General features: G+C 43.7%; 1 protein-coding gene across 1 annotated transcript in view; it reads right to left on the bottom strand.

The window, feature by feature from the left end:
• The window catches only part of LOC146068713 (protein unc-13 homolog A-like), a 334,746-nt gene that overhangs the window by 58,714 nt on the left and 253,810 nt on the right, over positions 1 to 22,222 (bottom strand). Inside the window, exons 36-38 of the mRNA XM_083179255.1 lie at positions 13,307 to 13,345; positions 12,846 to 12,875; positions 8,574 to 8,630 (exon numbers count right to left, since the gene is read on the bottom strand). Coding sequence (XP_083035381.1) covers positions 8,574 to 8,630; positions 12,846 to 12,875; positions 13,307 to 13,345 — 126 coding nt within the window. The remainder of the gene's footprint in view (positions 1 to 8,573; positions 8,631 to 12,845; positions 12,876 to 13,306; positions 13,346 to 22,222) is intronic.

The raw sequence follows: 22,222 nt of genomic DNA, 5'->3' as shown, positions 1-22,222 counted from the left end.
AGCCTGGAAGCTAGTGGGGATTTGCTAGCCAGTGTCAGCGATATCCTCTGCAGGGGATAACTTGCTAACTCAACCGCAGTGATGAAATTAGCAGGAGTCTCTGGAGATGAACGGAACCAGGTAAGTAGCAGCAGGACACTAGGAGCAGGTATCACTGGAGACTGGATAGCCAGGAGCCTTGGGATTCTCTGTCTCTGGGGTAACCACACAGGAAGCAGAATGAACATTTGTTCAAGGCAAGGAGGACTCTGGGAAGCTGGCTTATATTCCTCCAGGTGATTACTTGATTGTCTGCAGCAGCAGACAGAACCAGGAAGTATGCCTTGAGTTACCTGGATCATGTGACTGGTGCTGAACTCAGGGAGCTTCACTGGAGTCTTAATCACTGAGAATGCAGAGCAGCTGTAGCTGCAGCAGCAGCTAGGACACAGACAGACATGGAACATCAGAAAATAATGTGAAACAGGTCAGGTTCATGACACCAACATAGTTGTTAAGACGTCAGTAATACGCTGTGCAACAGGGTGACTGCTGGCATATTTCATCCCCCTTGTAAAGGATTGTTTTACAGTCAGTTGCTTGGTTAACTGATCAGGACTACCATTCCTGGTCCCCTTCCTGGAAGCAGTACCAGCAGCAGCAGAAGCAACAGGTGTAGCTCTTAAGGATGCTTCTGAGGGGGGCGTGGCCACGGCGTGCGTGAGTGAGTGAGCGTGTCCATACCTCCCCATGCCGGCTGCATGAAAAATGAGCTCCCTTTCCTCCTCGTGAGTTTATAGCCTGTGGAGGACTTTATCGCCCGAAATTGGTGCTTCCTGGCCGTGAGAGAGGGAGTGCTGTGCCTCCCTGCCTGCGGTCCCCTTTCCCGAGAGCGGCGCGTGAGTGGAGGACGGCTACAGAGGCTGACGCTGTGACGCTGCGGGGGTGAGAGACCCGACGTCACTAGCTTGCGACACGGCTGCCGGGGACGCTCCGAGCCGCGCACGTGGACGTGCCGGCTCCTTGGCAGAAACCGGGAACCAGCAGAGAACCGTTGGCGGCCCCCTACATCGCAAGCGTTGTGCCTGGCGGTGACGTGTGGCAGACGCAGCCGGGGCACAAACGCCAATAACATAGCTGCAGCGGCTGCCTGGTCAGAGTGAAAGAGCTGGGCGCTGGTGGCCCAGAGTGGCAGACTGAGCCTAAGCGGTGGCAGACTGAGCCTAGCTTCCTGTGTGAGAGGCAGGTGCTGGGCAGTGGAAGAGAGTCTGCCTTACACTGAAAAGTTTCTGGACTCAGTGTACAAGTATTTCCCCACAAGTGGAGAAAAACCATCCGTCCTACACGGCCTTGAGGAAGCTGCTGACCTCTGGGTGAGAGACAGAGGCCAGAGCTGGAAACAGAATACAGCTTGCATAAGGGCTTCGACTAGAGCTGCTGCAGAATTCTCAACAGTACTTCTGAGGGGAAGTCCTCCCGGCCGCTGTGAACTGTGATTAATTACCGGAGCAGAAGCGTCGGTGGGAAAAACCACACCAGCAGTGAGTACATTTACATGACATTCATAGCATTGTGGTATACTGCCTGTGGAAGAGGTGTCCGACAATATTGTGGTGGGAGCAGGCTGGTTTAACAGTGTGGATTACAATCACAACTATGGGGAAAACTGGCCAAAATACAGCGGCAGCAAGATTGGAGAGATTTGCCAGAGCTCAGTCCCAAGCCGGCCCTAGTTCACAACCGGCTACCCCCTTGACAACCCCGGTTAAGAGTAGCACCTCTCAGCTACCCCCAGAAGTCACGCTGGCGCAAGTATTAGAAGCAGTGAATAACTGTGAGACTCGCCTTGGAGACCAACTAAGCCAAGTTCAATCAGACATAGTATTACTAAGAAATGATGTGCAGAAAACTTGCGAAAGGGTCACTGAAGTAGAAAACCGAGTGTCGACTTTAGAGGACACTATTACACCTCTTCACTTACAGGTCAAATCTATGTCAGGCCAAATTACGGACATTCGCCTGAAATTATCCGATATGGAGGGGCGCCTCAGACGGAATAACGTCCGCTTTATCGGGTTTGAGGAGAGGGCGGAGGGTAATGAGCCAGAAAAATTTCTTGAAAGCTGGCTAACTCAAATGTTTGGCAGTAATGCCTTTTCTGCCCAGTTTGCCGTTGAACGGGCTCATCGCATCCCAGGTCGCCCACCAATACCAGGAGGTCCGCCACGAACTTTGATAGCAAAAATTCTTCACTTTAAAGATAGAGACAGTATTCTCCGGTTGGCCAGGGACAAAACGGACTGTCTCTATAATGGGAAAAAAATTGCCACATTCCCTGATTTCCCGCTAGACGTCCAGAAAGAGAGGGCGAAATACAAGGACATCAAGATAAGGCTGAGAGAGCTCGGCCTGAGTTACTCGATGCTCTATCCATCCAAACTGAGAATAGTGGCAGAAGGTGGCACAAAATTCTTTGTTTCCCCAGCAGATGCAGCCAGATGGCTGGATGAGAACCACCCAGGAAGAAAACAAGTGTTGGCTTAAATGATCTTGTCTTGGGGCATTGAATCAAGACTATGTTGGTTGCTTCTTTCTGTCTGCTTTCATATTTGTCCTATTTAAATCTAGGGAAAATTCGTTGTATTGGTGAGCGTAGTCTTCAAAAGGGAGGGGAGAGGGTGTTGGAACCATGATGTTGTGCTATATGCTTTTGATCCCGTTCTCTGTCCGTTGTGAAGAAATAGGCAAAAGAGGGAAAAGGAAAAGCAAAGAAAATGAGATAAAAGAGGAGTAGAGGAGGGAAGGAAAGGGAAAATAAAATAAAAAAAAAAAAAAAAAAGAAAAAGGAATAAAAAAAAAAAAATATATATATTTACAAAATGCAGTACGGGCTGGGGAGGGGGGGGATTGGGCTCACTCTAGTGGTCATTAGTTATTTGCTCCACAGGGGTTAGTTTAGGGGGGAATAAGAAATAGGGGGTTTACGTAAGGGAAAAGGTATGCCTAATGGGTTGGGTCATACAGGGTGGGGGAGGGGGGGTGGGTGTGTTGTTTGTATTTGTCTGTTAGTTAGTATGTCCTTAGTCTGCTCTAGAAGTTCTCCCTTCTGGAAGGTAAAGTCTGGTGTGTCCCGAGGGCTCCCTGATGCCAAGGATTATATGTACAACTACATAACGTATGGTTAAGTTTTTGACGTGGAACGTCAGAGGGATCAATGGGAGAGTTAAAAGAGCCTTGGTACTAAAACAATGCAAAAATCTAGATGCAGATATCATATGTCTTCAAGAAACGCATCTCAGGGGAGATAGGTTGCTCTCGCTAAGACGCCCGTGGATTGGGCAGGCCTACCATTCTTCTTTTACATCGATGGCAAGGGGGGTCTCTCTACTATTTAGGAAGTCTTTGGTGTTTGAACCCGGGGTAGTTAAGATAGACCCGGGGGGGAAATATATTTTTATTGAGTGTGGCATTAACCATTGTAGAATCTGCATTTTGACTGTCTATATTCCCCCTCCCTTTTCATACGAGGTCATTAAAGAGGCGGTAGAATTCTCCGCCAGGTTCCCAGATAGCCAGGTGATTTGCTTAGGGGACTTCAACAAGGTTTTGGACCCACAGTTAGACAGATGGAGAAGATCAGAGGAGGAGGCGGTAAAAGAAGGTTATAGATTCTCCCAATTCATGAGAGAGATTGGGTGGTGGGATCCTTGGAGATTAAAATATCCCAATCGCCAACAATACTCTTGTTTTTCGTCTTCATTTAAAGCGTTCTCTAGGATAGACTTAATATTTGTAACTGAGGGTCTTCTGAATAAAATTTCCCATATTGAGTATAAAGGCCGAGGAATATCGGACCATTCACCTGTGACGATGCAGATGGACTTCGAGTGTGAGGTGGGGTATAAATATTGGAAATTGCAGCCTTTTTGGTTGGAACAAATGGGCGACCATGAAGAACTGGAGGCAATTATGCAGGAATTTTTTGAGATTAACAGTGGGTCCTCTCCGGGGATAGTTGTCTGGGATGCCTTCAAGGCCTTTATAAGGGGTGCCATGATCAAGAAAATCGCCTTCTTAAAGAAAAAGCATAGGGTTAGGGCAAATGAACTGGAGACAGTAATGGGGAATTTGGAGAATAAATATTTAAAATCCAATCTTGATGTAGATGAAGCGGCCTGGTTGCAAGCCCAAAAAGAATGGCTGGAGTACCTACAAGATATTACTTGTCGCAGATTGAGCTATGGGGCTCATCAGTGGTACTCCAGCGCAGACAGGGCAGGTAAATGGTTGGCAATACTGGCGAAACAAGATCACCCATCAAATATTATACCCCAAATTACACTAGAAACGGGCGAGACGATCTCAGAGACACCTAAGATTGCACAGGCCTTTGTGACTCACCTGGGTAAAGTGTATGAATCCCAAATCAACAAGGGGAGTGAAGCAATTGGGGAGTATTTGGAATCGATTGATATGCCTAGGCTTTCACGGGAACAGAGAGAATCTCTAGACGCCCCTATAGAGTTAGCTGAGATCATGGAGGCTATTAAATCCTTGCCCACCAATAAAGCCCCAGGTCTAGATGGCATCCCGGGTGAAGTTTATCAGCGCTATGTTAAAACAATGGGCCCACAATTGTTGGTCCTTTTTCGGGCAATGGAGGTAGAGGGGAACATCCCCCCCTCTATGTCGGAAGCCTCGATCGTTATGATCCCTAAGAGCGGGAAGGACCCTTCTCAGATTGATTCTTATCGGCCAATTTCTCTAATATCGTCAGACGCAAAAATCTACGCTAAGGTTCTGGTGAACCGGTTGAGTAAAGTAATTGAGAAGATTATACATCCTGATCAAACGGGATTCATGGCTGGGAAATCTACCATGATCAATCTGAGAAGGGTCTTCTCTTATATTCAAATAGCAAGGTGTAGGAAGGCAAGGGTGGCAGTGGCATCATTTGATGCAAATAAAGCCTTCGATTCCATCGAATGGGATTACTTGTGGGCGGTTTTGAGGACCTTTGGTTTTGGGAATCGGTTTATAGGGCGGATTTCACTATTATACAAGAATCCACATGCTAGATTATCGATAAATGGGTTTACATCCCCGCTGTTCCCTCTTTTTAGGGGGACCAGACAGGGATGTCCCCTCTCTCCCCTTCTGTTTGCAGTAGCGGTCGAACCCTTGGCCTGCATACTAAGAACGCAACTAGGAGGAGGTAGACACGGAGCAGGGTATGGCCTGAACATGGTGTCTTTATATGCCGATGATTTGCTAGTGGGAGTAGAGAACCCGGAGGAGGATATCCCTAGAATTATTGAGAGTATGAGGGAGTTTGGGTTATTCTCAGGTCTCACAATTAATTGGGGGAAATCCCACCTGTTGAATGTGGGGGAGAATGAGCTAGGAGGTTCAGTAGGCTCCCCTCTGCGTCCCACTGATAGGTTCAGATACCTTGGTGTGTGGGTCTCGGAGGTTCCGTTGGATTATATTCGGGACAATCTCGCGCCACTTATACAAGATATTAAGGTTAAATGTCGTTGCTGGTTAAAACTTCCCATATCCCAGATCGGCAGGGTAAATTTGATAAAGATGTCGATTCTGCCCAGGTTAATTTATGTATTTCAACAATCTCCAGTTTACATAAAAGATGATTATTTCAAAAAGATTAACGGTATCCTATCCTCTTTTATTTGGCATGAAAAGCGCCCTCGAATCAGGATGGATACTTTGTGCAGAGACAGGGATAGGGGTGGACTCGCGGTTCCAAACCTTAGGGTATACTATATGGCTGCTCAGTTGGTCCATCTGTGTGCTTGGGTTCGGGACGGCGAAGCCACGGTGGAGATCGCCGCTTTAATTAGGTGTAGTGAACCTGATACGGGCCCACTTCAGTGGTTGCTATCGATGGATCTGCGAGGGCACCCTCCACCTATCTTGATGCAAGCAGTTAAAGTGTGGAGATGGGTGCATAACTTAATTAATTTTGAGGGTGTGGACCCCGACTCTTCTATATTTTTCTTGAATGAATTGACGGAATTAAAAAAGCAACAGGGTATGGCGATATGGGGGAAATATGAGGTGACAAGGATCGAGCAATTCTTTAGAAATGGAAATATTAAATCTTTTGAAGAAATTCGGGAGGAATATAATCTGCCCAGACATATGTTTTTTAGATTTCTTCAGGTCAGAAGCGCACTACAGCAGGTCGGGGACATATCTGTAAATGTTATAGAATCACCCTGCAAAAAATTCATTAAGCAATTGAGCGGTGGCGGGAAGAGATTGTCCAGAATATATGGCTTCCTGAGGTCATACACCCAGGTCGATGAATTGCAAGTCCTAAGGGACAAATGGGCCGCAGATCTCCAGCAGGGGATGGAGTTAGTCTGGGATAGGGCATTAGCAGTACCAGGGAGGGCTACTACATCTATCCGAATCCAGCAAGTGCAATTTAATATTCTCCATAGGAGCTACCTGACCCCGGTCAGATTAAAAAGAATTGCAGGAACCCATGACGATAGATGTCCCAAATGTAGGGTGGAAATAGGATCTTTTTGGCATCTATTATGGGACTGCAAGGTTATCAAGGAGTTTTGGAAGAGGGTGGAGAATATACTGGTGACTACGGGGGTCCCTCTGTGGGCACTAACTACGAGAAGTATGGTAATGGGTGTGTGGGAGCAGGATGACCCAAACGATGACTGGAAGGAATTGGTGGTTAATTTATCAGCAATAGCGAAAGTCGTAATTGCCAGGCAATGGATGGCCTCCTCGGGTCCGAATGTCACCGAATGGGTGAATCTGGTCAATAGCACTTGTGAGCATGAAAGATTTGTCTATGCCTCCAGAGGGGCCTTGGTTAAATACGGGAAAATTTGGGGAAGATGGAGAAAATCAAGGCTATTTAAAATAGATGCCCGGAATAATAATGAAAACTAAAATAGAAGTACAAGGGACACTTTTTATACTTTAGTTACTACATCTAGCACAGAGGGTGTATAGGGCATGGTCGGGAATTAATACCGACTAAATAAATGGGTCATAAATAGGGGAAAAGTGATTGGTAGGATTCCTATAAAATTCACAGGGAAAAGAATAAGAGATAGTGGTAATTCAACTGTGTCGACACGGTGTTTAGCTTAAATGAGGGGGGCAAGGGGGAGGGGGGGAGGGTTAATAGGTAAGACTCCACTGGGTTTCACAAACAAACACAGTACGAAGAAGCAAGTCCTAACAGGTGTGATGCCCACACACCTTTTTGTACTTTGTGGGCCTGACTTGCGAGAAAGAATTGCACAGATTGCACTTCATTTTTAATTTACATATATTTTTTTTTTTTTTTTTTCTCTCTTTTTTTTTTTTTTTTTTTGTGTGTTCCTTGAAACGGATATTGAACAAGGGCATAAGTCACCTAGTAATCTTAGTTTGAACCAGGTAACTATACTATATAAACGAATAAGAAATTAAATAAAAAACTGGTCGGTAGGGGAAGGCTCGAGGGATCGCTCCAGATAATGAATTTACTATAAGATTTGATTCAACAGAATCTAATTAGGAAGAAAGGTCAAGGGTGAACGGGTAGGGCTAGAGAGGACAGACTATGTGTGTGGGGTATGTCTTGGGGGGCTGGGGGAGGGGGGGTTTTTGTATTATGTATTGTGATTTCTCTTTTTATGTTATTCGTAATATATTGCTGTATATACTGAAATGCGTTTATAACCATTTGTCGATATTGTGATGAACAACGTGAGACTTGTACGGCTTCTGTCAGCCAGTTTTTCTAAAAATATGAAATCAAAAAACAATAAATAAAGACTTAATTAAAAAAAAAAAAAGGATGCTTCTGAGGAATCCAGGATAGGAGAGGATTCAGTCAGGTTTTATGACATTGAGTGCAGGACTACTTCCCAATCCGATAATCGATGAGGATGTGGATGATGCAGGTGTTTGAGGAGATTGCAGGCCCTTGGAGCTAAAAGAGACAGGGGAGCAGGACGGTGACGCTGGACAGGCTGCTACATGTTTGTTCACAGTTTCTTTTGACAAAAACTTCTGATGGATGCGCTGCAAGTGATGTAACAGTGAGGAGGTCCCAAGGTGCTGCACGTCCTTACCTCTACTTACAATAGCTTTGCAAATGCTACACATGGCTTGACAGTTGTTGTCTGGATTTGGGTAGAAATAATTAATTACATACAGTACGAGGTGGATTTTTTGTCTTTTGCCCTGACATGAGAATGGGCTTTTTCATACCCTGGACAACAACTGTCTCCGTCGGTGCCTTGAAACAAACAACATCATCCTCAACATCGTCATCATCCACATCCTTCTGTGTGCCAGCTACACCAACAGAACCCACATCCTCATCCAATTCCTCAGAAGCATCCTCAATAACCAGGTCAGAATCTTGACTGGGGATGGCCTTCCACACACTTGCAGAGGGCACGCAAATGGTGGAATGAACCTCCTCTTCATATACAGTATTTGAAAGGTCCACGGATCCGGACCCGCTCATCTCTAATGAGGACACATCTATATTCTGTATTAATAAGAAGGAAGGATACTGAAATAGAGGTATACAACATATACTATACCTTGAGTTTTGATAATTGTCCTAGCTCCTTAGCAGCATTAATGATGAGATGGGTCCCCTGTTAGAAACAATAATCACCAAAAAGGTTATACAGGCAATAAATACTAATAACAAGTACAGTATGCATCAGTTTAATCCCCAACAATCTATTTAATATAAAGCATAACGCTTAGCATTCCTGGCAGCTTCACCTACCTATTGAAGTTATAACATTGCATCCATCCCTACTGAAAACCGCACTACAGATTTGCCTATCACATGCTCCATATATTGAAGGACGTGGGCCCCCTGTAAGCTAGTCCAACCCTGACTGTTATAATGGGTGGGGTGCAGCAAGCATCCCGCCAATCTCCGTATGTACAGTGTATCTGTTGGAACCCACTCAGAAGGGGATTCACGACAGCCCATAGGCTTTTACTGCTCACTGCATTCAAGCCCTGGAATCTATCACGTTCATGGGTGCATATGCAGAATGTGGGCCAAACCTCTGAAAACTGCATTTTCACATTTTCATCGAAAACTTCACATTCTGTACACTTTCCATCTCATAGTATGTGTGTGTATAGAAAAGAGGAGCAGCCGTCACTCAGGGCTTATATGCCTCTGTCGTGAGGGGTTAAATCTTCTAGAGCAGGGGTCCTCAATCTATTCTGCTCTGGGACCCCATCAGACAATACAAATAATGACAGGACCACAGCAAGTTACTGCAGAAGGTCATCACATCACATGTGTAGTCAGCAGACAGCACATACATGGCAGCATTGTGGAGGCACAAAATTATGGGAGGAGTCTAAAATAACAGACAATTCAACAGATTTTTTAGACTCCTTGAATAACTAAGATTAGAAAAATCATCAGCCTGATGGTCTGCCACCTGGAGTCGTGACCCCATGCTGAGAAGGTCGGGACCCACTTTGGGGTCAGGACCCACAGTTTGAGAACCTCTGCTCTAGAGTATATATGACGTAAAGAGGTGTCACTCAAAGACTGGTATGAATAATCAAACAGTGGGACCAAAAGTTGACAACCATAGATTCAATTTTGGTCCCACTGTTTGATTATTCATCCTCATCAAATATGTTATTCCCTCTCACTATGTGTGTATGTGTATATGTACTAAAACTACCACATTCAATGGGGATGATTCAGGTCGGGGTTTGTTCATGCGGGAATATGCGCATGTGCAAAAGCCCAGGAACGAGTTTCAGACCCGCTGGGCAGTTCACACCAGCAGAGGCAGGTGTGGGGTGGAAACAGGGGAATGCACAGTGTTTTATGGGCAAATAAAAATGCTGAGTGTACCCCATGTCGATGCCTACTTGGGACAGGCAGATGACATAATCTGCATGTCACATGATCTCATCTGCACATCACATGACATCAGCGCCTGCCCGAATTCGGGGCATCTCTGACAAGGATATGATTTTTCACCCATGCGGCCACATGCGAGTGTGGGGAAGGGGGCATTCGGCGGGGTGGCAGGTGGCATTTACTTGTTTTCTAAGGCTGCGAACACAAGTAGCCTAGTGAACAGGTTTGAATCAAGCCCAATCTATGTATCTCAAACATTTTTTATATATATTTATTTGCCATGCTCAAATACACAAGAAAATAAGTACATTACCCTGTAAAATGCTTGCATAGTGCTAGAGATACTGTAGACAAGATCACTGCAAAGTGGCAGATCCAGGGAGTGGGAACACTGGCCATCCGCACATTCAGGGAGCAGAGTAAGTAGTGCGGCTAGTGACAGAACCCACTGCCATGCCTACTAGAATTAGTATGCTGCACCAGGCTCCTTCATTCTGGTCCTGCACTGACCCCTGCCATGGCCTCCCCAAACTCCAATCTGTTCTGTTGAGGCAGACATCCTCAAGACACAATAGTTTGTGCTGCATAACACTGAGGGAGTGGGGTTGGGGGTGGTGGGGCACTACTACTACTCTGTGTTGTAGTAGTACCCCACTACTTCTGTGTAATGTTACATTGTAAGGGACACTACTACTATCTGACATTATGTGTAATCGGCACTAAAATTCTCTGGCATTATGTGTAAGGGGCACAATTTCTCTCTGACACTATGTAGTAAGGCAGACTACTACATCTCTGACACTGTGTGTAAGGGTCACTACTACTACGCTGACATATGTGTAAATGGAATCACCAAAAAAAATCTGGCAATTTGTGTAAGAGCCACAATATGGAAGGGGCAATTTTAATAAGGGGCATTATTGTGTAAGAAGCAATTCTACTGCTCTGTGGCATTATGTATGTGTTAAGGGCACTATTATGAAATGAGTTAGTGGTACTACTGCTACTGTGACATTATGTGTAAGCTGCACTACTACTTCTCTGGAATTTTTCTAACACAGCCTGTAACATGACAGGTGGACACTGACTGGTTTGTTCTTTATCTCTCTCCAAAATTTAGTACATCTCACCCATAGTCCAGTATTTGCCAAAACATTTAAATATAATTAACCTTCTTGTTAATCTCTAAAAACCATAATTTCCAAAATGTACTTTTTTTTTTGCTAAAAGCTTACTGGGGACATCTGTAAGTGGCACTGTGGGAAATTGATATGTAACTGTCCCTAAAAAGAAAATGATTGCTTGGCATTCACATTCTGGGCGAGACTTAGTGGGTTTACTGTTTTTGAGAAAATGCGTTTTTTTCTCAAATCGCCCTATATAGACTTTTTTTATATTTTATAATTCGCATATTTAATGAGGTGTGTATTCCGGCATGAAAAGTGCGAGAATGTGCGATATAGGGCGATTTTCGGAATGAAAAAGTGTGATTTTTTAGTCATAAAAAGGTGGGATTTTGGTGAAATGTGCGATTTTGGGACAGCGCAACAGAAGCAGTTAGCTGCATCGGAGAAAGCCGGTTGTCCCCGCTGTCAGTACGGGGGGAGCCGGCTCTGCTGAAGAAGGGAGACCAGCGCTGGATCCTGGATCGGTGAGTTATATTTTTGTCCCCGTATTTTTGGAATCAGAACCGGTCCAAGAGTCCAGGGCTGGTTTCAGAAATACGGGGGACCCCTACACTTTTTGTCCCCCGTATTTTTGGAACCAGGTCCGGCTCAATGAGCCCGGGACTGGTTATGTACAGGACAGGGGACCCCACGCCGTTTTTTTTTTTACTTTTACACATATTTTACCAAAGAACCATACACAGATCACAATGATCTGTGCATGGTTCTGACAAAATCGCCAGTCAGGATCAGGTCTATTTTTTTTGTGATGTTTAGACCATTTTTTTTGGCGTTTGCCAAATTCGCATCTCATTAAATATGCGAATTGTATATTTTTCAATGAGAAAACATCTGGATGCGAGTTCCGGAGATAAAAAAAAATCGCACTTTCTAAAAGTGCGAATTCGCGGCAAATACCGCATTTTTTTGCCGATTTTTGCATCTCATTAATTATGCGAATTCGTAAAAAAGGGCGAAAACTGCCGTTTTTGCGATAAAAAATCACCAAAAACCCAACATCAACCTCTAATAAATGTCACCCTCAATGTCTGAGATTGTAAACAAACTTTGGGGGGAGATTCAGAAAGTGAGAGATTTGGTAAAAAATCTCCAGTTTTTTTTAAAGCAGCAATCATTTACACTGCAAAACCAGTTTACTTTTGAAGTGTAAATGATTGCCGCTTTAAAAAACTTTCGATTTCTTACCAAATCTCTCACTTTCTGATTCTCTCTTCCTATTAAATATCACCCTTTGTTTCAAGTTTTAAAACCTTGTTTCATATATTTGTGTGTATTTCATGTATTTGATGTGTTTATACAACATAAATGCAAGATACCTGAAGATACATAATTTAAATATAAAAATATTCCAAAATACAAAATAATCTGTTATCCAAAATGCTTCTGGTCCCAAGCATGTTGGATAAGGGATACACAACCTGTATTAGAGAGGTAACGATGCATCCTCTAATCCTGTAATCAGTCTATTTACTTTATAAACTACCCTTTATTTCATCGTCATCCATCCAATATTTTGCCCTGTCTGTCCAAAAGCATAGGTCTTTCCTTCTACATTTTAGTATGTAATTGTTTTGGAACCAATGTGTTTTGCATTGTATCCATTTATAGCATACATGTTTTTAATTGTACCCCAATTAATAATACACTTGAGAATAACACATGACAGAATACTGGACAAATTCAGGACACATCTCACAAGGGCAGATAGTACAGAGAAACATATATAGAAAATGGGGAGGAGTGCAGACAGACAGACACACACACAGTGTCCTTACATCTGCATGGTACGGCAGCTTCACCCTGCTCTGGAGAGAGAAGTTTCAGATTAACATATGAGTGTGGGTGTGAAATACAACTGAGCGACAACAGCCATAATAACACATCTAAACAAATTACACATACAGCACAGCTACATAAACTACACAGATCCACAGCAAATATGCATTGCTTAGCTTTTGTATATAGAAATTTAAGCATTACTTAGAAACATACACTGCTAGTTACATTGTAGCCAATACAACTACAGACCACAACTGGCTGCACAAACCTTTACAGGTTCCCCCAAATTTCCACTTCCTTTTACAGAAAAATCTTTACAAACTGCTATTGCTATTGTGCAGCCATCTCCACTGTCACAGAAGAGTAAAACTTTGACACTCTTATGGATTCTTGTTGTGCTTAATCAACTATGCAATCTTGCAATACACAAGAGTGATGAGTCTGCATACATGTTTACCTTCTCTATCCCTTTGCCATGTTTTCTCAGCAGCGTCCCCTGCAGAAACATGTCACAATCGTCACTGCTCTGGAACATGTATTGTTTCGCAGTCAAGTGTTTTTCCAAATGAATGAGTGCATTATTTTCTTGGGGCTAAGATGCCACAAATACATAGTTGTACATACATATATGTATGTACAATGTGGTTACACTCAGGGGAATTCAATTCTCAGCGCACATTCCCAATAATTGACCTTATATATGTGACCTAATAATACACCCCAATGGTGACAAGAAACTACTAAAAACCCCAAAATAGTTAACTGGGGTCCCCAAGTCTTTCACAGAAATCAGTCATGCTAGGTGGTAAGTGACATGTGCTACTAATGTGGTGTTACAAGCGGCGCTGTTGCTTTCCCATGTCAGGATGTATATCACTTATAACATAGCAGATACCCATACAAAAATGTAAATGATTGTATTTTAATAACAAGTGCTGTAAATAAATTATATATCTTATATACAGAGCTGAGAGGCAAGTGAAGAAGCATGTCTCCACATGCAAGTTCATATTATCGGTGAGAGCTTAGGAAAGGAGGAGTAACCACGTCTGGATATTTAAAAGGACCAATCCTCTAAGCATCCCAGCGGTGCCTCCAAAATGCAATCCTTTATCCCTCTGCCTGTTGCAATGAACTGTTTCTACAGCAATTTGATAATATGGTCTTTAATCAGGGCTTCTACCCAAGCCTACAGTACCTTGTAAAATCAACCCAGGGTCATTTTGGGATTACCTCTGGGGCAGGGCCGGACTGACCATCTGGAACTTCTGGCAAATACCAGAAGGGCCAAATTTGTCTTGTGCGAGCGACCAGAAACATGGCCGCCAGCATAGGCATGCGCACTGGGGGTGCCGGGGGTGCCGGGGGTGCCCAGGCACCCCTCTAATGGCTGGCACACCCCCTGCCACCGCCTCTTCCAGGCTCCAGCCTGCAAGATGCTGTGACGGATGCAGACATGTGGATGGTTCCCTCCTCCCCCCTCCTTTGCCACATGTCAGTAGCATCCATCGCAGCTTTTCCTCTCCCTCCTCTGGCACCTCCTACCATTCTGCACCAATAGCGTGACCATGCTCTGCTGTCTCTCTAAATGCCGTAGACAGGGAGGTGCAGTTCTCTGCCCGCAGCCACCAATGCACTCAGTCTGACCCGCTGCCATGTGGTTTGCCTCAAGCTGCTGGCTGCCCGGCTGCTCCCACCTGTCAGCTAATCACGGCTGGCTCCGCCTCTTTCCCCTTGAAGCATGCAAGTGGAACACCATAGCACTACTATGGAACCGGTACTACACTTCTTGGATGAAGAGCCCCAGTTACAGCACAAAAATGTAAGCCAAAATTGTGTGTGGCATATTTAGTTCTAAAGTATAAGGAGTGATAGCTATACTGTATGTGTATATATGTTGTAGAGTCCAGCACTTCACTCACTGTGTAAGGTAGATAGATTACCTGGGAGCCCGTTGTGAGGGACGATGTCACCACTTTCAATACAATCAGGAAACAGGGTCACCCAGGGGCTGGTAGCAGGTGAAAGTGTATGTATCTGGCACTGTGGGGCATATGTATCTGGCACTGGGGGGCATATGTATCTGGCGCTGTGGAGCATATTGTATGTATGTATCTCTGGCATTGTGTAATGGGCATAATGGTGTGTTCCACAATGTGTAATGGGCATAATGGTGTGTTCCATAATGTGTAATGGGCATAACGGTGTGTTCCATAATGTGTAATGGGCATTATGGTGTGTTACATAATGTGTAATGGGCATTACGGTGTGTTCCATAATGTGTAATGGCTCCTTTTTGTGATATCATGCCTCCTTTCCATGAGACCACGCCCCCATTTCACTGCGCAAGGGTCCCGCCTACTACAGGTGGTCCTGTGTGCTCAAAATGCCAGGGACGATATCTGGTCCCAGTCTGGCCCTGCTCTGGGGGCTACTAATACAGTATATTAGACACTCAGCACTGTTTGAAGGTTAGACAGACAATATGAAAATGTATTGCGCTCACTAACTACAACATTAAGTAAAGATTAACATTAAGTCAGTAGACATACAGTTTTTCTAGGAATTACAGAAATAATAATTAATTCTTCCATAAATCAACCTTTACAAAATTAGAAACTAGTCCCTTAATCCAAAATTAATTTGTACCTTTTGTTTTCTTCACTTCAGTCCCATATGTAAAGATACCTGGCCTCCTTATACTAATCCCAACTTCTACTCACACTCACTTCAGCAAATCTTTTAAAGTTCAGTAGGTGTACAGTTATTATAATATAACATATGGGGACTGGTACTATTATCCCTAAACTAATAAACTATATATAAGTTCACAGTCTAATATAAAGTACTGTATCTTAAATTGGCCATGTGTCATTGTTTAATTATAGTGCTAATAGGTATCAATTGTATAGCTGAAAAAAACCTTACTCCATCTCCAACCATGCAGCACCCATCATGTTAGATAGCTCCTATGACTCCTCCTCTTGGATGGAAACCTCAGAAAGATTAGGAGATAGGTAATTTTAGATGTCCAGGTATCTGTTTACTCCCCTTTTTCTTAGACGCAGGGATGGACATTGGAAGCCTTCCATCATATGATGGCTGGCCTTCCACCACTAAAACTTTTAAAGCATTGGTAACTAACCATTGCATCAAAAGAGATAAATGAAAAGAAAAAAAAAATATTAAAATATTTGTACATGCGCAATACCAATCCACAAATGTTGTTGATGCATTCTAACATTAAGCGGCCATCACTCCCATACATCATCATCAAATAGTAAAATCACTTCAATCACATGAACCCCATTAATGTTATTTAACCATTGAAATTTGATGTCTATCACTACTTAACCCATTTCTGTTCTGCCTTCCCTTAGTGATGCAGAACAGTAGTCACAGGAGCCACCCCAGCAATGCTCTCCTCCCCAGTATACTTGATCTCCACTACTATTAACTGCCACCACCCTTATATACCATCTGTCTCATGCTACTTTCTCTTTCCTGTTCTGTGCTTGTGATATCAATGCAACATGAAATAAGGAACATGCTTGAAGCTTCTAGCACCTTCTTATTTACAAACCACACCTCTCTTATCTTCATTATCATCAATACTGACTCTCTGCGCCATATAAATACTCTGATAAAATACAATAACTTACAAAGCAGTATCTATATCAATATAAAAAGATAAAGACTGGAATAGAATCACTATTATAACTACATATGTATATTTGGTACTTGTTTCCTAGCACGGCCACAATCGCGGGCATTTTTAGTGGTCTGCGACGCGACCGACGCGATGCCCCCGATTTTCCCATTGAAATGCATTGAAAAAAGTCAAAATCGCGTCGGTCGCATCGTATGCGGCTAAAAAAGGCTTAAATGGTCCAGACGCGATGCCCCCGATTTCCCATAGGAAACAATGTTAAATGCCTCAATTTACCCGTGATGCCCCCGATTTCCCATAGGAAACAATGTTAAATGCCTCAATTTCACCAAATCATCATAGGGAACAATGGTAAATGGGCCAGAAACCCCCCAAAACACCCCAAAACACGCGAACCCGAAGCGTGGTGAGCGCAGCGAGCCCACCTGGGGCGGCGGTACGCGTCCTCCGACCTTTTCATACCCCCACTATCCACGTCGGCGTGGAGTTGAGAATAGAATAGTGTGGCGAGCGCAGCGAGCCACCGAGCCCGAAGCGTGGCGAGCGCACGCGGATACCTTCACAGGTAAACGCGTCCCTTCGCGGGCTTCACGGGTATCCGCGTGCGCTCGCCACGCTTCGGGCTCGGTGGCTCGCTGCGCTCGCCACACTATTCTATTCTTAACTCCACGCCGACGTGGATAGTGGGGGTATGAAAAGGTCGGAGGACGCGTACCGCCGCCCCTCGCGGGCTCGCTGCGCTCGCCACGCTTCGGGTTCGCGTTGATCGTGGGGTGGCGTAAACTACTTTTGGGGAGACATTTCACTGTTCAGGGGTGTTTTTGGGGGTTTCTGGCCCATTTACCATTGTTCCCTATGATGATTTGGGTAAATTGAGCCATTTAACATTGTTTCCTATGGGAAATCGGGGGCATCGCGGGTAAATTGAGGCATTTAACATTGTTCTCTATGGGGAAATCGCAGGCATCGCGTCAGTACCATCGCACCCGATTTTTTAGTGCATGCGATGGCCGCGATGCCCCCGATTTTTACTCACGATGCCCACGATCATGATCGTTATGGCCGTGCTAGGAAACAAGTACCGTATATTTAACTTAACCGGGGTTACATTCAACATTCCAAACTATCAACAGTACCCCCCACCCAACCGTGAGCATGACTGCTTTTACAAGATGAATGCAAGATCATTGATTTGGATCCAGCTCTAGTGCGAGATAAAATTGGCAATGTTGGTGGCTCCGAGGTGCTAATGTAACAAAGCCCAAACACATTCTGACAACATTTTGTGGTTATTGCTGAGAACTGAATTCACCCAAGAGGAAGTCAGCCAGCAACTGCTGGCTGTTGATGTGTGAGAGTGTACTGTTAGTTAGTGTTAATAAAAGTGCAATAATTGACCTCTGAGCAGAATTGCTCCATTTCATTTATAGAAATATGACTGTGGAGTCTATTTTTTCCACACATAAATTTCAATTTTCCATATTATTTGAAGTGATACTCAATGTAAACACCAGTAAAGAGACGTCACCCTAACATGTGACAAGACAATGTAATATGTAACATAAGGCAGTGTATGCATGTAAGGAGAGCACAGGAAGACAGTAAAGCAAAAGCAGAAAAAAACATATGATGACACAGGTTAAGAGGCACTGTATACAAATACATATTCAGGAGAAGCCATTCAGCTTAGATAGTTTACTGTTTCTATGTGAACCGTGTAGGTTTCCTCCATCCTCATCTCACCTGCAGATGTTACAAAATCATTCCTATAGAGATGCATGAAGAGGTTCCTGCTTGTTAGGGTATACATTTTATTATATGTATATGCTCTTAGTTAAATAAAATGTTTAACCAAGTAACTCTGGAGCACTGGATGTTTGTACGTAGGAAGTCCAATCCTAGGTCACGTTTTCAATCCTGGGGATTGAAATACTCTCAATTCTAGGGTTCCAAGGATAACTGCGATTGGCCTCTAGTTGCCATACCATATGTCCTTAAGCAGGTGGGGGTGAACAGGTGTAATTACAGGGATGGGCAAGTGCATTGCTAGGCAACGTGATCTCTAACATCATGCCGCACACCCGCACCGCCTGAATTAAGCGCTGCTCGTGCTCAGTGCTGCACAATATAAAAAGTCAAATGAACATGCACATTTTGATCCCAAAATCCCAGCAATTTTCATCCTGATTCCCAGAATTCCACCGATGATGTACGGCATTCTCATCCATTTTTTTTTAAATTTAGTTGGGCATTTCTTAAAATCTGCTTTAATCACTTTTCTTCTGGGTTTTGTTTAATGTGCCCCTGGCAGAATTCTTATTTCTTTTATTGCAAATTCATCTCCGTCTTTTTGCCTTTAATTTTTGTCTACATCGACAGAAAATAAGTTTATATGCTCTGCTGAATGCCTAATGTTGGGCAAGTAACCTTTTTCTTTGACAACTAAACAATCGTGCATTGTGAGATGGCACAATATAACTAGTCCATGGAGGGGTCTGGAATAATTTTTCAGCCACACATAAATAGTATAGAGTGAGGATGTAATTCTACAAAGTCTACAGCAAAGTCTACAAAGTCTAATGTCAAGACCTGTAGCCAAAGGTTAATACACTCACTTTCTCATGAGGGATGTCCGAATTTAAATTTGCTATTGCTATTGAGTGAGTGGCAACAGTGAGTCCAGTATATGGATCCAGTGGCCTCAGTTCAGAGACAAAACCAATTCATTCAAACCAATTAAGTCTAGTTCTGTCTCTTCTCCGAATCTATTTTCTTTTCTCTGCCTCTCTGGAACACGTATCCTAGTCTCTGTTATCCCCCCCACCGTTTTCCATTCCCAGAGGCCCAGGCAACACCTCAGAGATCAGTTGTTTTGAATGTCAGTCATTTGAAATTACATTTTGTTCATTCAGGAATCACATCTTATTGTAGTTACTTTCCCATCCTGCATTAAAATCTAAAAAGTACCCAATGAAATTACATTTCTACAATCTCCGACAGAAGAAAAGGGGGTAGTCTCAAACTCCCTGTTCTTAACATTTAATAGCATTCCATATAAGTCGGCCATAATAACTGAATTTCACAGGATAGGATGATACATAAGTGATTAATCTAACTATTAACCTGTATTTTCGCTGTACTAAATCCTTTACAGCGGTCACTCCATGATTCAATGGATTTATGCTGGGTACACACCAAAATGATTTGGCCTCAATCCGGTAAATTTTGATGCAATTTAGACAGATTGTATGTCAATTGGGCATGTTTTGGCATGTTTTAATCTTCTTTAATAAGGATATGACAGTGGTGGAGCAGGGATGCAAAGTATTAGCAGACAACATGTTGCTTGACATGATCTAATACAGACATCTCTTCCCAGTATCAGATGCTTACAAACTAATCTCAAGAAACACAATTAACTTAAACTTTACCACTTTAGATCTCAGGACCCTTAATTAAAAGCATTAAAACTAGTAACAATTTTACATTTCAAACAAATAAAATAAAGTACTATATGGTGTTAATTAACCATTATTATGGTCTGGTAACTAACCTGAAATTATGATGCAATAAAGAGAAATCATAAAGAGAATAAATTAACCATTTTGGGGGAATATTGTATAAATCGTATACTGTATATTCTTTCAGATATTATATTTGAAGGCAAACCACTGGTTATGATTCTACTCTGACCAATTTCTATTACTCAAACGGAAGTAGTACTTACATTACATGCCTGAAGCTTTCACCATTAATTTGTTGGCCTTTGAAAACCCTTGTCTTTACATATTGATATGGTATGAATTAACTGTAAAATTTTGATACCTCCTGGAAACCTTCACAAACTTAAGATAAGAGGCACATCACCTGCACAGCGGGGAGCCAGGAGCGGGCGTGGAAGCAGGCATGGCTGGCGGGCGAGCTGGCCTCCAGCGCCCTCTGACCTTCTGGCACCTGGAGCTCGTGCTGCGCCAACACTATGCCCCTGGCCATCTCTGGTCTGCTGATGTGGATTAAGTCAAATCAACTAATTTCTTCATATATGGTGGACTTGTCTTAACATAAAAAATACTTGGGGCAGGATTAAAGTATTGACAGCAATCGGTTAATGATACAAAAGGTCATGGCTGTACCAATCCCCAAAAACCTAGGAACCTTTTACTATGCCTCTCCGTTCTGCAAAATATATACAATTTAGCATGTGTAGATGTCCTGCAAAAATATTCTTTCTGCATTAACTATATATTGTCACGCTCTTGGACGCACCAGCTGCAGACTAACATAGGCTGGGTGCGTTAATGTATGGGGGTTGCATCCACGACAGAATGGAGTGAAACAAGTAATATAAAATTAAATTGATTTAATAAAGGTATTGCAAGACAATGATACCGATGGCATAAAATATATATGGCAAATATGCAGATATAAAGTCAATAGTCCAATATATTATTGCAGAAGATGATGATGCTTGGTCTTTGAAAGAATATTGTATTATTGCATGAAGAGTTGTAGAAATAAAGAATCGGATTGGATATTTGAAGAATGAAGGATTGGTTGAAGATTGGTTGATTGGATTTGAAGATTGGATGATAGGATTGAGGATTGAATGATTGGATTGAGAGTTGGATGATTGGATTTGAGGATTGGATGACTGGATTGGATTGCAGGTTGGATGATTGGATTGAGGATTGGATGATTGAATTGAGGATTGGATGATTGGATTGAGAATTGGATGATTGGATTGAGAATTGGATGATTGGATTGCAGGTTGGGCGAGCGAATGGAGATTGAAGGTAAATGGGTGAAGAAATAAATGAAGAAGACTTGTCCTTGCTGAGTATGGTCGTAGCTGCAGACAGAGGTGACCGTGGAAGTAACCGTCGGGAATGAAAGCAAGGTGAGACCCCTTGGAAGGGCTGACCTTGCTGGATCCTCTTTGGCGGTAGGGAGTCCTAGGTACTTGGAGCAGTAGACGACCAGCAGGAAATCTTCAGGGAGAATGCTCAGGATAGTAGCGGATAGCTACAGAGCCAGGCTGGAGCAATGATGCTGAGGGATCGATATCATTGTGCTGACTGCCGGTCTAACCCGGCCAGTCAGTACTTAACAGGTGAACTGTGCAGCGATAGGTCAGGCAATCTGACAGGGGAGGCGGAGCCGCACAGGAGAGGCTGAGGTAACCAACAAGATGGCGCCCGCCAGTGAGGGCGACAGATTTAACCCGGCCTGGATTGTACGCAGCTGCGCAACGCCGGCATTCAGTCAGAGAGCTAACCAGGCACAAACACACATGGCGGCATGCCACTCATACCCTGCATGGAACCAGAGCACACGGCACCGGTGTCACCACGCGGTGACAGCGCGGCTACATGTACCCCACTGGAGCCAGGGACATAAGCAGAGGTGAGCGCCATGGTTTTATAAGTGCAGATAGAGAGCCTAGGGCTGAGTACAGCACAGGGGTTTTGGGTAAACGCCATGGTGGAAGTGACAGTACCCCCCCTTTTACGAGTGGCCCCAGGACAGTCTCTAGGCTTGTTTGGGAATTTCCTGTGAAAGTTATTTACCATCCTGGGAGCATGTACCTCAGAGGCGTTAGTCCAAGACCTCTCCTCCGGCCCATAGCCTTTCCAGTCAATAAGATACTGTAACCTCTTGTACCGGATGCGAGAGTCCAGGATGTGAGCCGCCTCATACTCGATG

Source organism: Crinia signifera, chromosome 1, assembly GCF_055691185.1.
Source record: "Crinia signifera chromosome 1, ASM5569118v1, whole genome shotgun sequence".
NCBI lineage: Eukaryota > Metazoa > Chordata > Amphibia > Anura > Myobatrachidae > Crinia > Crinia signifera.
The sequence above is the reverse complement of the archived record's forward strand: the minus strand, read 5'-3'. Positions and strand labels throughout refer to the sequence as shown.